The following is an 18,863-nucleotide window of genomic DNA, read 5'->3' as shown; positions in this document are numbered from 1 at the left end:
GTTTGCTGTGTCTGTCAGCGTAGTGTCCAGAGTGTCCACTTCTCAGTTCTGTGGACGTCGGGCCCTCATACCACACTCATGGAGTCTGTTTCTGACCGTTTGAGCAGACACATGCACATTTGTGGCCTGGGAGGTCATTTTGCAGGGCTCTGGCAGTGCTCCTCCTGGCACAAAGGCGGAGGTAGCGGTCCTGCTGCTGGGTTGTTGCCCTCCTACGGCCTCCTCCACGTCTCCTGATGTACTGGCCTGTCTCCTGGTTGCGCCTCCATGTTCTGGACACTACGCTGACAGACACAGCAAACCTTCTTGCCACAGCTCGCATTGATGTGCCATCCTGGATGAGCTGCACTACCTGAGCCACTTGTGTGGGTTGTAGACTCCGTCTCATGCTACCACTAGAGTTAAAGCACCGCCAGCATTCAAAGTGACCAAAACATCAGCCAGGAAGCATGGAACTGAGAAGTGGTCTGTGGTCACCACCTGCAGAACCACTCCTTTATTGGGGGTGTCTTGCTAATTGCCTATAATTTCCACCTTTTGTCTATTCCGTTTGCACAACAGCATGTGAAATTTATTGTCAATCAGTGTTGCTTCCTAAGTGGACAGTTTGATTTCACAGAAGTGTGATTGACTTGGAGTTACATTGTGTTGTTTAAGTGTTCCCTTTATTTTTTTGAGCAGTGTATATATATGTATATTCTTAATTTATATTGTGAAAGACCAAGTCCATAATATGTCAAGAACAGCTCAAATAAGCAAAGATAAACAACAGTACAACATTACTTTAAGACATGAAGGTCACTCAATCCAGAAAATTTCAAGAACTTTGAAAGTTTCTTCAAGTGCAGTCGCAAAACCATCAAGCGCTATGATGAAACTGGCTATCATGAGGACCGCCACAGGAAAGGAAGACCCAGAGTTACCTCTGCTGTAGAGGATACATTTATTAGAGTTAACTGCACCTCAGATTGCAGCCCAAATAAATGCTTCACAGTGTTCAAGTAACAGACACATCTCAACATCAACTGTTCAGAGGAGACTGCGTGAATCAGGCATTCATGGTCGAATTGCTGCAAAGAAACCACTACTAAAGGACACCAATAAGAAGAAGAGACTTGCTTTGGCCAAGAAACATGAGTAATGGACATTAGACTGGTGGAAATCTGTCCTTTGTTCTGATGAGTCCAAATTTGAAATTTTTGGTTCCACCCGCCGTTTCTTTGTGAGACGCAGAGCAGGTTAACGGATGATCTCTGCATGTGTAGTTCCCACCGTGAAGCATGGAGGAGAAGGTGTGATGGTGTTGGGCTGCTTTGCTGGTGACACTGTCTGTGATTTATTTAGAATTCAAGGCACACTTAACCAGCATGGCTACCACAGCATTCTACAGTGATACGCCATCCCATCTGCTTAGTGAGACATTTGTTTTTCAACAGGACAATAACCTCAAACACACCTCCAGGTTGTGTAAGGGTTATTTGACCAAGAGGGAGAGTGATGGAGTTATGCATCAGATGACCTGGCCTCCACAATCACCTGACCTCAACCAAATTGAGATGCTTTGGGATGAGTTGGACCGCAGAGTGATGAGAAAGCAGCCAACGAGTGCTCAGCATATGTGGGAACTCCTTCAAGAATTTTGGAAAAGTATTCCAGTTGAAGCTGGTTGAGAGAATGCTAAAGTGTGCAAAGCTGTCAAGGCAAAGGGTGTCTACTTTGAAGAATCTCACATATAAAATATATCTTTCTTTGCTTAACACTTTTTTGGTTACTAAATGATGCCATATGTGTTATTTCATAGTTTTGATGTCTTCACTATTATTCTACAATTTAAACAAAAAAATGTTTAAAAAAAGACATAAATATATATATATACTGGTACTGTATATATCTAGTAGTCTGTTTTGTGGAATACAAACACAATGTCCCTCTATTGTATGCTGGAGTTAACACTGACAAGTATTTTTACATAGACCAGAGAGCTTTTCTCTCTCCCTTTATCTATTTCCTTCTTGCATGCAAGGATTCGTTTTAAGTTAGAGAGTCATGCCGCTGAGTTATGGTTGCCTAATTGGCTAATTAAGAAAATTAGAGTTGGGTCGTTTTTCAAAGCTGGTATATGTTCTGTGGAATGGTTATACTTTTCTGGAGCATTTAAAACATAAAGAAGTTCAGCACTATTTTATCCAACTAATCACTTAAACTTTAAGCTGCTCCCTTTAGGCTGGTAATGAGAATGGTCCTCCCGTAAGTCTTTTGGTTCCATCAGACAGGATGTTTTTCTAACTGCTTATAGCAAAGGGGGATGGGATGTGTTCAGCTCTAAAAGAGACATGTCTATAAGACTAGAAGTATCAAAATGCCTCTGAAGCATTACAGCTGATCCTCCATCTACTATGGCTGCTTTATAAAACCATTAAAAGAGGCAGACCTACAGGGAGTTGCCCTTATCGCTATCGCCAGATGCAACATTGTGTGTCAAATCAATCCATCAGTGAAACTGAGTTTAAAATGGCACGCATGCCACCACAGACGTACACCCATCGGGAGACACAGATACATGCATGTCATTGGATTGGATCAGTCTTACATGTAAGTAATCAGGCAATTACACTACATAATTAGTAATCCAATTAAAACTAATCCAATTGTTATTGTGATTCAGACAGGGGAAAATGATCAGTGGTTTGTATTCATTCATGTGTCATCACCAGGGTGTTCTACGAGTTTGCTTTACACTTACCGCATGAGCTCGACAAGTTATTGGATGGTTATTGTAAATTGATAAGTTACACTGACATTGGTGAACCCTTGCCTATGGGGGGAAAAAAACTCAACACCACCTCCACTTTCTCCTCATGCATAGGAGATCAGAAAAATTTGGCGGAAAAACACCATAATGCTATAGTCGGTGATGAAAAAAGAGTTCTCAATCTTGTTGAAACTTGAGACACTCTGAAATGAGCAGAGGTGTAACGGCTGTTGGAAGGAGAGGACCAAGGTGCAGCGTGGTACTTGTCCATATTTATTAAATGAACACTGAAATAACAAAAATAACAAAGATAACGACCGAAACAGTTCTGGCTGGTGCAGACACACAACAGAAAACAACTACCCACAAACACAGGTGGGAACAGGCTACCTAAGTATGGTTCTCAATCAGAGACAACATAGACAGCTGCCTCTGATTGAGAACCACACACGGCCAAACACAAAGAAATAGACAACATAGAACACCAGACATAGAATGCCCACCCCAACTTACGCCCTGACCAAACTAAAATAGAGACATAAAAAAGGAACTAAGGTCAGGGCGTGACAAGAGGTGTAAAGTATTTAAGTAAAAATACTTGAAAGTACTACCTAAGTAGTTTTTTTGGGGTATCTGTACTTTACTTTACTATTGATATTTTTGACTACTTTTACTTCACTACATTCCTAAAGACAATTATGTACTTTTTACTCCATACATTTCACCTGCCACCCAAAAGTACTCATTACATTTTGTCAGGACAGGAAAATTGTGTAATTCACACACTTATCAAGAGAACATCCCTGGTCATCCCCAGCCTCTGATCTGGAGGACTCACTAAACACATGCTTCATTTGTAAATTATGTCTTGATTTTTGGAGTGTGCCACTGGCTTTCCGTAAACTTAAAAAACAAGAAAATGATTCCGCCTGGTTTGCTTTATATAAAGCAGGGGCTCTTAAACTTTTTCAGCCTGGGACCAAATTCGAAATTCTGTGTTTTCCTGGGACCCAAGCTTAAGAGAATATGAAACGATACATAAATATCGGTACATTTCATTGCCCTTATGTCCAAAACCAATGCAATATAGACAAAAGCAAATAATAATGACATGAAATAACCATATAAATATCTATTATTGTTTATTTTCCCCCATTAAAAACACTCTTACATATCTGTCTAGGTTGGAACTGTTGTTGTTAAAATACAATAAATAATTTTCCTTCTGAACTGGAATAAACTGATTGATCACATCACACTGATGAATAACAGAACACACACACAGGCTTGTTGATAGTGCAACCCTAAGTAACAGTACATATGAAAAATGATCAGGCCTACTGTACATCTTACTGTATAAATGATTGTTGAAAGAAAGTCTAGGTTGGAACTGTTGCTGTTAAAATACATATTTTTTATTCTGAACTGAAATAAACTGATTGATCACATCACACAGATGTAGACCAGAAAACACACACACAGAATCCTAATGAGAGGTGTGTGGCTGGTTGAAGTTTTCAACAAGCATGTCTATTCTGGGCTCAGTTTTTGACAGTGTAACACTGAGGTCAGGCTCAGCATCGACACTGTTTCTGTACTTGAGAACCCTGACTTGCATAGGTATGTGGTGCCAAACTGGATCAGAACATCTACTGCTTTCTCAGTCAGGCACGAGAACGCTTCCTGCTGTAGATGAAGAACCCAGAACTGTGTGAGTGTGTTTGCCTCAAAAAGCATCTTGCTTCAATCAGTTTATTCCAGTTAAGAATAACAATTGTTTCCTGAAGCACTGTTTTCTGAAGCATTCTGCCCTGTTCTGAAAGAACTCCCTCGGTTTACCATCATGCTGTGGATGTTTGGTCAGGACGTGTTGTTTTAATAATTTGTTCGTTTTGAGAGACTCATTACTAAGCACTTCCCCGCATAAAACACATTGTGGGTGCTCCTCTTTATAAGTTTGTATGAAAGAGAGAGAAACTAAACACTGTATATGCGTTTCATGACAATTGAGTTCAGTCAGAACTTGTGGCTAGCATGAGTCCATTTGATGACAGCGGTGAGTGATGGCGAGTAGGAATGACAAGTCAATGGCTGAACGTTGCGCTGCATCGTGTCTATCGCAGAGTGATCTTCAAGAAAACTGCAGAAAAATGAGATGGTAAACCGCAAAGCACATGGGCATCTCCCTCTCACACTCGCGTAGCTGAAGTGAGCAGAGACCGTTGCTAAACAGAGAGTACACTGAATAGAGAGCGCAGATGAACTTGGCCAAATCAATTCCAGTAATTAATTAAATAATTATACATTTACTCTGACACGTCGCAACCCACCATTAACAGTCCTCGACGACCCATACTTTAAGAAAGGCTGATTAAGGAATTTGAAAATATATATACATTTAGCAATTACATTGCATTGATACTTCAGTATATTTAAAACAAAATACTTTTAGACTTTTACTCAAGTAGTATTTTACTGGGTGAATTTCACTTTTACATTAGTCATTTTCTATTGAAGTATCTTTACTTTTACTCAAGTATGACAATTGGGTACTTTTTCCACCACTGGAAATACGGTGTGCTTTCTCACACTCTCAATTTGTAATCTGAGGGAGGCTTCTTTCTGTCCTGAAGAGTTTGCTAACAGTCGGAGAAAGACTTAAGAGAGTTTCCACTGCCTCTTGGCCTGGGGGGCTAATTAGGCCTCAGCATCTGTACACAGGAGAGGAGGGATGGAGGAACGCAGGGATGTTTCAGGCAGTGTAACGGACCTAGAGTGTGTGACTGACTGCTATTCTGCGCTGAGTGCAGGAGAGCACATTTGCCTGGCTGATTGTTCACAGAGGAGCCACTCTGTTACAGTTAAGACCAAATAGATTGAGTCTCAGAGCTGGGAGTGCATTTAGCAGGAAGGGTCACCCAGAGATGCTGATGGAAAGTAGCTTCAGACACCAGTGAGTGCTCTGGTTGGTTACAAATTCTGAAGTTTTACATTCACAAACACACACCTGGCATGGATATCGTAAACATGTTTTGTACCTTAGGGACTTTATTTACACCAGAGATATAAAAGAGATTTCTTCTCCCTCAAGTCTGTACTGTACTGTACTCTAATATTCCCTCAGCATGGAACGTTGTGAAGAGATGTGAAGAGACATTGCAGTTGGGCAGTTAAAATGTTCTGACTGCCCATGCATTGAGGTGTGAATGCGGTCAGATTTGGAGGTAATTTTCTGGTAGCTGGTTTTTATTGGCCCCTCCCGGGCTTGCCAGGGTTGTGTATGATGGTGGGTGGAGCTGCAATGTGGTCTGGTAACAGCCCTGGGAGGGCCAGCAGTGCCATTAGAGCCAGCTCTGTGTGACCACAATGCTTTGTGTACCCTTTCATCACTCTGTGACTGCAACATCCATCTCCCTCTCACATCTCCTCCTCTGCCTTATACCTCTTCTCCTGCCCTGCCCTTCCCCACTCACTCATTCACTTACTACTGCCTCCCCAAATCACTCTTGTACTCTACTTTCCTGGCCCCCTCTAAATGCATGGTATTATGTTCCTCTTAGCCTCCTTTTCATGTCTTTTCCTTCTTTTTCTTTTGCCAACCCATTTTAGTGTCATTTCCTGCCTGCCCTCTGTATTCTCTGTCCCTTTCCCTTTCCATCACTGGCAATTTCTTGCCATGGTATCTTTCTGCATCTGTGCTTGTGTCCATCTCTCTCTCATGCTGCCCCCTTTTCTGTCCTCCACTCTCTCTCTCTCCTTCTGTAATTGGAAGGCAGGTGTTAACCTCAAGCTCAGTAATGTTTAGGAAGTTGATGGAGCCCAACAGTGGTCTCAACTCCCTCGCTCTCTCTCCCATGTGACCAAATGGCCAACATGCCTTCCCTGCCTGCCTGCCTGCCACCAGTGAAATTTTCAGCCCCAGCGGTTTTGGCGGTAAAGCAATTAGGATTTGGAATTAGTTTTCAAATTAAAGAGGAATTAAACGGGCTAAGAGGTTAACCCTTTCAGGCATGGCCACATTCTTAGACAAAGAGCACTCTTTAAGCTTATTAAGGAATCCCTCTTATTGAAATTAAAGATGTCAGAGTTTACGTACGATTCTCTACATCACTTCTTTTTTCCTCCTTCGGACTGAAAGGTTGTTCAAATATTGATGTTCTCCTCTCTGGAATAAGGGTAATTGTTTTTCTTCTCGCTCCCTTCCTTGGTTCTCTCTCTCCCTCTCTCTCTGTTTTTTTCTCTCCTTGGGAAAAGTGACAAATCCTGCTTTGAAACTTAATGAAGTTTGAAATAGAATTCTCAGCTACAATTATCCCGTCGATGCTGGCTGTAACGGGAATGATGGTGCTATCTCTGCCCAATTATGAGAGCCAACAGAACAAACACCTGTAGCTGTGAGAACCCATCATGTGTCTCTTCTCCTTCCTGTCTAAAATTCTACATATTTACACTACCTAATCCTATCTAATACTGTCCCTGTGCCTAGTTCTGCAGCTGATCTACAGCAAAAGTGACCTTGGATTAGCTCCAATGGTTCTTGTATCTCTTTCTTTTATCTCTCTATCCCTCTTTGCTTATCTCTTTCTCTCTTCCTGCACTTCTCTCGGTCTCTGTCTATGCATCCCTATATCTCTCTGTATATGCTTATCTGTCTCTTCTCCTCTTCGTCTCTCCCCCTGTCTCTCCTCTTTGTTTCTACCTCCTTATACAGTATAACAACCCTAGTGTGTGTGTGCTCCTGCGTCTCTCTGCCTCTGCCTCTCTATCCCCCTAAGCTGACAGGAGCCTAGCTCTCCTCCTGGTGCAGCAGCAGCTTCAGCAGCAGTAGCAGCCTTTAAATGGCTGCCTGATGGAGAGTGACATTTTCCCTGAGCTGGGGAGAGGAACGAGGTGATCTCTCCCTTTTCCTGCACAGAGTGCTCCTAATTGCCTGGTCACATTTGTGAGCCTGGCTGACAAGCTCTTACAAATCAATAATTCTGCTCGGGGAGATTGGGACAGTGCCCTTTCACCCCCCATCCCCTCCACGTCTACACGCACGCACGCCGTGCACACACACACACACACACACACACACACACACACACACACACAACACACACACACACACACACACACACACACACACACACACACACACACCACACACACACACCACCCCCACCTTCAGCCTTAAATGGCTTTGTTTTTACCCATGATTCCAAGACAAATAGCGAGAGCGCATCGGAGCATTAAGGGCAGCCGTGCCGCTGAAGGCTGAAGTAATGGATGGTGGAAATGGCGGAAGAGCCAGTGCTGCTCATTACTAAATGGACTCTATAGGAAGGAACTTCAACCTGCCTGCCAGACAGCCTACTATATACAAGGATGGGATGAGTTTGTATTGTCTACTTATTTTCCCCCAGGAGCCCCTGATCGGAAAGTTTCATAGATGCAGAGAAGAGGACATAGATGCAGGGAATGGGCTTGACATTTAATTTGGTTCAAAGTGTGTGTGTGTGTGTGTTGTGTATTGTATTTTCAGGTTGTGTGTGCACCCATACCTTACAAAAAATAAATGTAAAATATATATATTTTTTAATTCTTTAGGAAATGTGTAATGTGTTGTATTTAAAAAAAAATATATATATATATATTACAGAATGTTTTTAGAATGTATGTAAAATGTATATCTTAATATATGTTCAATACATCGGAAAATGTATTTCATGTATTTCAAAATGCATTATAAAATACATACATACATTAAACAATGTATTTTAGAATATATTTAGTGATATGTTTTGTTAAATATGTTTTGAAATGTATTTGGAAATGCCTTGTGAAATATATTACATTTGATTTTACTTGTAAGAAATATGTGTTTACATTCAAATGTATGGCAAATATGAAACATTGGCCAAATCATATTGTAATGAATTGGTGTCTGTCTTAACAATTGAGCTCTTTATTGTCACCTGCACTTGCATTCGGAAAGTATTCAGACCTCTTGACCTTTTTTCCATATTTTGTTACGCTACATCCTTATTCTAAAATTATGAAAAAAAAGATTTAATCAAATCTACTTACACTACCCCCTAACGACAAAGTGAAAACAGGTTTTTAGAATTTTCTGCAAAGGTATTAAAAATTAAAAACAGAAATACCATATTTACATACGTATTCAGACCCTTTACTGTTAGACTCAAAATTGAGCACAAGTTCATCCTGTTTCCATTGATTACCACCCTGCATACGACTGCTGGCTTGCTTCTGAAGCTAAGCAGGGTTGGTCCTGGTCAGTCCCTGGATGGGAGACCAGGTGCTGCTGGAAGTGGTGTTTGGAGGCCACGTAGGAGGCACTCTTTCCTCTGGTCTAAACAAAGATCCCAATGCCCCAGGGCAGTGATTGGGGACACTGCTCTGTGTAGGGTGCCGTCTTTCGGATGGGACGTTAAACGGTGTGTCCTGACTCTCTGAGGTCATTAAAGATCCCATGGCACTTATCGTAAGAGTAGGGGTGTTAACCCCGGTGTCCTGGCTAAATGAGTCCCAATCTGGCCCTCAACCATCACGGTCACCTAATAATCCCCAGTTTACAATTGGCTCATTCATCCCCCTCCTCTCCCCTGTAACTATTCCCCAGGTCGTTGCTGCAAATGAGAACGTGTTCTCAGTCAACTTACCTGGTAAAATAACGGTAAAATAAAAATAAATAAAAAATTGTCCTTGAGATGTTTCTACAACTTGATTGGAGTCCACCTGTGGTAAATTCAAAATATTGGACATTAATTGGAAAGGCACACACCAGGCTATATAAGGTCCCACAGTTGACAGTGCATGTCAGAGCAAAAACCAAGCCATGTGGTCGAAGGAATTGTCCGTAAAGCTCTGAGACAGGATTGTGTGGAGGCACAGATCTGGGGAAGGGTACCAAAGCATTTCTGTAGCATTGTAGGTCCCCAAGAACACAGTGGCCTCCATCATTCTTAAATGGAAGAAGTTTGGAACCACCAAGACACTTCCTAGAGCTGGCACCCGGCCAAACTGAGAAATCAGGGGAGAAGGTCCTTGGTCAGGGWGGTGACCAAGAACCCAATGGTAACTCTGACAGAGCTCCAGAGTTCCTCTGTGGAAATGGGAGAACCTTCCAGAAGGACAACCATCTCTGCAGCATTCCATCAATCATGCCTTCATGGTAAAGTGACCAGACGGAAGCCACTCCTCAGTAACAGGCACGTGACAGCCCGCTTGGAGTTTGCCAAAGGCACTTAAAGGTGGTCAGGACCTCAGAGCTTGAGAGGATCTGCAGTAAAGAATGGGAGAAACTCCCAAAATACAGGTGTGCCAAGCTTGTAGCATCAAACCCAAGAAGACTCGCGGCTGTAATCACTGCCAAAGGTGCTTCAACAACGTACTCAGTAAAGGGTCTGAATACTTATGAAAATGTGATATTTCATTTTTTTTTTTTTATACATTTGCAAATATTTCCAAAAACCAGTTTTTGCTTTTCAACTATGGGGTATTGTGTGTAGATTGATGAGGTGGAAAAACAATTTTAACAATTTTAAAATAAGGCTGTAACGTAACAAAATGTGGAAAAAGTCAAGGGGTATAAATAATTTCCGAATGCACTGCATGTCAGTATCATTAAAGGAAAACGTAAATATTTCAACTTCATATTCATCATCTCCAGGACCACCCGCCAACATCACCATATATGTGAAAATGGTACTTTTCAATGTTTTGTAGTAAAGATAAAGATGTGTTCCCAATGCATCATCGTGTGATGTTGACAGGTTTTGAGGAGGCATTGCCTAATAACTGTCTCCTAATTGGTTGATAATGTCATTGGAAACACTTTTCTTTTTCTTCCTTTTTTATTGCAAAACAGAAAAACACAATTTTCACATATGTTGATGTTGGGGTGGTGCTGGAGAGGATGAATAAGTGAAGTTTCCCTTTAAGAGTCCAGAACTGGCAGTGTATAAGCCCAACCTTTGGTAACAGACTACATACAGGCGTTAGCCTAAGATAGGCACTTACTACAGTAATTTTTAACATTTATTTTAACCTCTTGAGATGGGAAATGTTTAGTTTTTTTATCAAACATGTGCTCTTTATGACAGAATGTTAAAATATATCCATTGATCAATATGTAAAGAGTCATTTAAGTATCCTCTGAAGGGCCCAACTATGTCATATGCCGAATTAGGAACCACTTTTGTCACCCTGTTAATGCATTACATGCATTTCAGCAAAGATGCAAATGTATGTAGATATATTTGAAATACATTTTACATTAAGTTAAATATATTGAAATGTATATTGTTTTCGTATGGGTGTATGAGAATGGGGAACGTATGTTAAATCTCTTGGTGTTTGTATGACTGATCCTAGCTCTATCTTTGCCAGTGGGAGGTGTTTCCTTCACTGAGGGATTCACAGTGTTTTCCTCTAACTGTTGCTGGCTGTTTCTCTTCTCTGTTGGCAGGCACGTTGGTGATGCAAGTGACAGCCAACGACTCAGATGACGACACCACAGCCAATGGGATGGTGCGCTACCGGATCCTGTCCCAGACCCCCCACATGCCCATCCCCAACATGTTCACCATCAACAGTGAGACGGGAGACATCTTCACCATGGCTGCTGGCCTGGATAGGGAGGTCAGTAGCACAACAAGGTCACACTGTCTGTCAGGGGAGCAGGGGGGATGAAGGGGCATTGACTTCCTGTTGGATCAGTTTCATGTCAGCCTGTTACTGCACATCCCCAGTGTATGTTGTTGGTGTTAGCTATAGTCTGACAGTGGATGGTGTTCTCATTCCTATAGGTCACCACCCCTGTACCGTGAGCAGTCACCTCCTATAGGTCACCACCCCTGTACCGTGAGCAGTCACCTCCTATAGGTCACCACCCCTGTACCGTGAGCAGTCACCTCCTATAGGTCACCACCCCTGTACACCAGTCAGTCACCTTTTGCCCTTAATAACTAACTCAGGATTCTCTCCCTCCCTAGACTAAACCTTAACCATTATGAGTAAAATAGTCAGACAGGGTTGGGGTCAATTCCTATCTATATTCCAGTCTGTTCAGGAACTGAATTATATGATTAATGTTTAGAGACTGTTCATGTCCGATTCAGTTGACAGGAGTTTAAATGGAATTGACCCCAACCCTGCAAACAGCACCATTAATGACTATAAAATAGCAACACGTTCTGGCCCTCCTGGAGGGGGTCATGGGAATGGATTTCACCTGATTTATCCTCTTCCCTACCCCTGTAGGTGTGTGCCCCTCCCTATCCCACTCCTTCTTAGATCGCTAATGAGGGAGATCACGGAGGGTCAACTCTGTTTATCCCATAATGCATCAGCAGGCTGCCGGCAGAGTCTTTTATGAGAAGCTGTTCTCACCCTGCAGTCTCTCTCTCACAGTCCCTCACATTATCTCAGACTCATGCTCCTAACACCATGCCGTCTGTCTCTCACAGTCCATCACATTATCTCAGACTCATGCTCCTAACACCATGCCGTCTGTCTCTCACAGTCCCTCACATTATCTCAGACTCATGCTCCTAACACCATGCCCCACCTCTTTAAGGAATACCTAGGATAGGATAAAGTAATCCTCCTAACCCCCCCCTCCCCCTTAAAAGAGTTAGATGCACTATTGTAAAGTGGTTGTTCCACTGGATATCATAAGGTGAATGCACCAATTTGTAAGTCGCTCTGGATAAGAGCGTCTGCTAAATGACTTAAATGTAAATGTAAATGTCTGTCTCTCACAGTCCCTCACATTATCTCAGACTCACGCTTCTAACACCCTGCAGTCTGTCTCTCACAGTCCCTCACATTATTACAGACTCTCACTCCTAACACTCTGTGGCCTGACATTCAGGGCAAAATACAACTGCCAATCCTACTCCTAAATGGTCCAAAGACATAAATGTATAACATACTCTATCATTATGATATTATTTGATACTCATCGCTTAGTCTGATGATTTTACCAAAGCCATAAAAGTACAAGTGCTGAGTCTAAACCTTTGAGCTCTGGCACCACGAGTCTGTCTCATAACGTTTATATTCAGAGATTTCCCAATAGTCCCACTAGGCAATAACTCCAGCCTGACCATCCTTTAGAACGCAGACCGATTTGACCTCTATGGAAAACAAAAGACTGGTATGGCTGCCAGGTTTAGTTGCTTAATATCTGATTTGTGGTGAATATTCAGGAAAAGAAACAAACCCAATTTCATGCAAGTTCCTTATGTATGTGTGCATGCCCTTCACTCATTCATGTATAGATGTTAAATAGTATAGTGTTGACAGTGGAAATCAGTCTGCAGTTAATGCAGGGCCTGTTTCCCTGTTCCCTGGTCTCCCCCACAGCTGAATGAATGGGAGTCAACCCCATTAATCTAGATAGAGCAGCAGCCCAATCCCACCTGCCTCTCTCCCACTGATCCTCCCCATTAAACTGGGACACCTGGGTGTTCACCCACCTACACTCAAGGTCACACACATACTGTAAACACACTCTCAGGCATTAACAGACAGGTATGCACGCACACACACAGTTTTGTAGCAGTTAATCCTCTTCATCAGTAGCACTGGTGTCTAATTGGAATATTCATGTGTTAATTAAGGGGTGAGGGAGCCTCTTCAGCGTGGAGGAGAGCAGGGGGACATGAAGGGCACTTCAGCATCACCCAGCCCTGATCACTCCTGAATGCCAATTACCCTCCCACTCACTGCACCCCTGACCTCACCTCTCCCGTGCCATTGCGTACCACTGCATGTTTCAGCACACGGGTTAACAAGCAGGGCTAAGCTGTTTCTGGGACCCTCTTTCTCTGCCTGAAAAATAGAGCTACTGTACATATAGAAGCTACTCTGCCAAGCAAAAGAGCAGTAACTGCTAATTGAGTGGAACTGAGAGAAATGGCTTTAACGTTTTTAAATTGTCAAGCCAAATTAGTTGTAGGCAGATCACTGGAAATGTGGTTCTGTTGTCTAACTAACAGGTCATTTTTTATTCATATTGACCCTGACCTCTGCTCTAACATGACCTTTGACCCTAAACAGCAGTTACTGCCTTCTTGCTTGGTACACCCAATGCAATACGTTTCCATTATGATTTTTTTTTACACAAACTTGTGTTCATAGATTTATTTGCACATGGCTGTCAGTTTCATATAGTTTGATACGTGTATCAGCAAATAGCAATCAATAATACCAAGGTAAACTGTAAAACCAAGGTAGAAAGGAGTAACTGATGTGAGTGATGGCAGTTACTTCACACATGACCCCATTTCCTCCTGTTAGGTTCTTATTTTTCAGAGTAAATAACTCACGGACACTAGAGAAGCTTAACCAAGTTTAATTTTCCCAAAGGGTCGTCACAGCTGTATTCAGAGAGCAAAACATTTCTCACCATCACATGTACATATATCCCACTTAACTTCTTATGGCTGAAGGGGCAGTATTGAGTAGCTTGGATGAAAGGTGCACAGAGGTGCCCATATTAAACTGCCTGCTCCTCAGTCCCAGTTGCTAATATATGCATATTATTCTTCATATTGGATAGAAAACACTCTGAAGTTTCTAAAACTGTTTGAATGATGTCTGTGAATATAACAGAACTCATATGGCAGGCAAAAACCTGAGAAAAAATCCAAACAGGAAGTGGGAATTATGAGGCTGGTGGATTTTCAACCAAGATCCTATTGAAATCACAGCGAGATATGGATGAGTTTGCTACGTCCTACGGCTTCCACTAGATGTCAACAGTCTGTAGAACTTTGTCTGATGCCTCTACTGTGAAGGGGGGCCGAATGAGAGTGGAATTAGTCAGCTCTGCCATGACCTGACCATGCTCTAACCATGCGCGTTCACATGAGAGGGAGCTCTGTCCCATCGCTCATCTGAAGTCAATGTAATTCTCCGGTTGGAACGTTATTCAAGATTTATGTTAAAAACATTCTAAAGATTGATTCAATACATCTTTTGACATGTTTCTACTGACTGTTACGGAACTTTTGGATATTTCGTCAGCTTAGTTAGTGAACGCGCTTCGTGACTTTGGATTTGTTTACCAAACGCGCTAACAAAAGTAGCTATTTGGACATAAATGATGGACAATACCGAACAAAACGAAAATTTATTGTGGAAGTGGGAGTCCTGGGAGTGCATTCCGACGAAGATCAGCAAAGGTAAGTGAAGATTTATAATGCTTTTTATGAGTTTTGTTGACTGCAACATTTGGCGGGTAACTGTATGGCTTGCTTTTGTGGCTGAACGCTGTTTTCAGAATATTGAATATTGTGTTTTGCCGTAAAGCTTTTTGAAATCTGACACAGCGGTTGCATTAAGAACAAATGTATCTTTAATTCTATGTGAAACATGTATCTTTCATCAAAGTTTATGATGAGTATTTATGTTATTTGACGTGGCTCTCTGCAATTTCTCCGGATATTTTGGAGGCATTTCTGAACATGGCGCCAATGTAAACTGAGGTTTTTGTATATAAATATTAACTTTATCGAACAAGACATATATGTATTGTGTAACATGAAGTCCTATGAGTGTCATCTGATGAAGATCATCAAAGGTTAGTGATTAACTTCTTATGGCTGAAGGGGCAGTATTGAGTAGCTTGGATGAAAGGTGCACAGAGGTGCCCAGAGTAAACGGCCTGCTCCTCAGCCATAGTTGCTAATATTTGCATATTATTATTAGTATTGGATAGGAAACACTCTGAAGTTTCGAAAACTGTTTGAATTATGTCTGTGAGTATAACAGAACTCATATGGCAGGCAAAAACCTGAGAAGTTCCACTTCCTGTTTGGATTTTTTCTGGGGGTGGCAGATTTTCAACCAAGCTCTCAATTAAATTACAGCGAGATATGGATGAGTTTTCACTTCCTACGGCTTCCACTAGATGTCAACAGTCAATAGAACTTTGTCTGATGACTCTAATGTGAAGGGGGGCCGAAGGAGACAGGAATTAGTCAGGTCTGCCATGAGCTGACCATGCTTTCACCACGGCGCGTTCACATGAGGAGGACCTCCGTTCCACCGCTCATCTGAAGTCAATCTAATTCTCCGTTTGGAACGTTATTCAAGATGTATGTTAACAACATTCTAAAGATTGATTCAGTACATCGTTTGACATGTTTCTACTGACTGTTACGGAACTTTTGGACATTTCGTCACGTTATAGTGGACGCGCTTTGTGACTTTGGAATTGTTTACCAAATGCGCTAACCAAAGTAGCTAATTGGACATAAATAACGGACATTATCTAACAAATCAAGCATTTATTGTGGACCTGGGATTCCTAGGACTGCATTCTGATGAAGTTCATCAAAGGTAAGGAAACATTTATCATGTATTTTCTGGTTTATGTTGACTCCAACATGGCGGCTAATTTGGCTATTGTTCTGAGCTCCATCTCAGATTATTGCATGGTTTGTTTTTTCCGTATTTAAAAAAATTAATCTGACACAGCGGTCGCATTAAGGAGAGGTATATCTATAATTCMATGTGTATAACTTGTATTATCATCTACATTTATGATGAGTATTTCTGTTGAAACGATGTGGCTATGCACTATCACTKGATGTTTTTGGAACTAGTGAATGTAACGCGYCAATGTAAACTCAGATYTTTTMATATAAATATGAACTTTATCAAACAAAACATGCATGTATTGTGTAACATGAAGTCCTATGAGTGTCATCTGATGAAGATTATCAAAGGTTAGTGATTCATTTTAGCTATATTTCAGCTTTTTTGTGACTGCTATCTTTCGCTGGAAAAATGGCTGTGCTTATTGTGGTTTGGTGTGACCTAACAATCGTTTGTAGTGCTTTCGCTGAAAAGCATATTTGAAATCGGACACTTTGGTGGGATTAACAACAAGAATACCTTTTAAAATGGTATGAAACACATGTATGTCTGAGGAATTTTAATTATGAGATTTCTGTTGTTTTGAATTTGGCGCCCTAGACTTTCACTGGCTGTTGTCATATCATCCCGTCACCGGGATTGCAGCCATAAGAAATTTAAGACACTCCTACTTCTCTCCAATCCTTACATTTTATGGTTCCACAGGGCGAGGGTAGTAAACCCTTAATACTCCCTTCAGGGGATCTGACCTCACCTCCTGACCTCAACCCCTCCTTCGCCTAATCCACAGATGTCCATTTGCTTCCCTTATAGGAATCCTTTGATCTCCTCCTGTCCACCCAGCACATTCCACAGCCACTCTGTCTTTGTACAGATCTCACTCCTTTATATACTATGCGTCTGATCTATGTCTTTAATATCACAATGTTCAAAGTTTCGAATCCAACACTCCATAACACAAAACAATGTAGCCAGGATATTTGTCTACATGATAAAGCATGTATTACATTTATCAAAAATGTCAGTAACTCATTTTTGACAAAATGTGCAGCTACTGCTCTTTTTCTTGATAGGCCAGTATTGTATCTGTAGTCTTTTGTGGACAGTCTACGTAAACATAAGTGGTACCGTAGATCTGTCATGATACAGATAACAAGCAGCATTAGTTCCGGTTCTTCTTCTTTAAGGTTTTATAGGCAGACTACATCCAAAAAGGTGTATTGCCACCACCTACTGGGTGGGGTGAAAACTGAGATACTTTAAAAAAAAACTATTTTTAAATAAATAAAACGTATTATTCTCAAAAAACTAAAACAAAAGTCAATGTACTCCTTCACTTAGTCAAATGTACTCAGATCCCTACGCAGGCTCTGGGACCTGAGAGGGGGGAACATATTTAGTCAGTATTCCCAGCAATGTTTCAGCCGTGCTGGAAATCCAATAATATTTTAGCTGCTTTCACAATGATTTCCAGTTTCTTTTTTTGTTTGTTTGTCCTGTAAAATGAACCACCTGCACAATAAACGCAACAAAATCTGCGTTCTTCAGACTGACATCCACAGGCTGCTGGGCATCCACTTCCAAGGCTTCATCATCTCTACTCGCATAGAAGACCTTCTCGAATACCCTGATCCTTTCTACTTTGTCCTCCTTCATCCTAACAGGGCACTCAGAGAACTCTGGAATGTGATCCCCATCACAATTCCAACACAGTGCATCCTTAGACTCTTCAACAATGATTTTCCGTTTGCAAACACTTGACCCGTGCCCAAACTTTTTAACATTTATGACATTGAAAGCAACTTTTGTACATAAGCTCACACCGCATATCTCATATATCCCAGCTTTATATGGGTTTGGAGAAATTCTTCATCAATCATCAATAATACAGAAAGACTTTCTTCCTTTTTACCATTCAAATTGTGAGTTAAGCGATGTGAATCAACTATTCCTGGCATGTTCATCTTAAACCATGAAGCCTAAATATCTACCGAGACACCTGATATGACACCTTTTATCGGTGCCCTACTCCGATAATCATAACTTACCACTTCATGTGTCAATAATTTGCAGAGCCACAATGCTTTCTCATTTTCTTCTTTTGACAACCATGAAATCAACATCATACCACTCTTGGTCACTCTGACTGACTCCACTTCTCCCAATGCATCCTTCACCATCTTTGTTACTGCAAACGGGTTTCCCCCAAAAAACATCCTTGCTCATGAATCGTACTCCAACAAGCAATGAGGCATTATCATACTTGATTTACAACTTTAGCCCTTCTAGCTTCATTCTTAGATGTTACAGTATTCCACTCCATTTCTTCACTCACGCCAACAGAATCAAACAGTGTTTCTGCTTCCGCCATTACAGAGCCATGGATCTCCCTCGTCCTTTCGCTTCCCACTGCATTGTCACCTACCCACTCAGTTCCGGTTCTTTTTCGGCACTGGTTATTTGGACAAATCACGATTTCGCAGGTGTTAGCATCTTTCAAATTTCAGAAGGGGAGTGGACATTTGGCCCATAGACATGCCCATAACTTGCAAAGAGAGAGGATAGAGCTCTTCATTCCGGTTCCGATCCTCGTTCTATCTCTTCTCTTAATGACATGTATGGACCCAGAACTTAATCGAGCATCTGACCAATTACGCAATACTTTAGTTCTGGGTTAACCGAAATTACTGTATCTGTTACTTTGACAAAGAAAATT

The 18,863-nt window shown here is 41.5% G+C and overlaps 1 protein-coding gene across 2 annotated transcripts in view; it reads left to right on the top strand.

Annotated features, from left to right (window-relative positions):
* Nucleotides 1-18,863, top strand: part of LOC111968723 (cadherin-4-like) — a 113,370-nt gene that overhangs the window by 69,744 nt on the left and 24,763 nt on the right. For both annotated transcript variants that reach the window (XM_023994551.2, XM_023994559.2), the window contains exon 5: nucleotides 11,226-11,398. In XM_023994551.2, the coding sequence (XP_023850319.1) occupies nucleotides 11,226-11,398 (173 nt within the window). The remainder of the gene's footprint in view (nucleotides 1-11,225; nucleotides 11,399-18,863) is intronic.

This window comes from Salvelinus sp. IW2-2015, linkage group LG1 (assembly GCF_002910315.2).
Source record: "Salvelinus sp. IW2-2015 linkage group LG1, ASM291031v2, whole genome shotgun sequence".
NCBI classification, from domain to species: domain Eukaryota; kingdom Metazoa; phylum Chordata; class Actinopteri; order Salmoniformes; family Salmonidae; genus Salvelinus; species Salvelinus sp. IW2-2015.
Note: the sequence above shows the minus strand (reverse complement) of the source record. Positions and strands in the feature narration are given on the sequence as shown.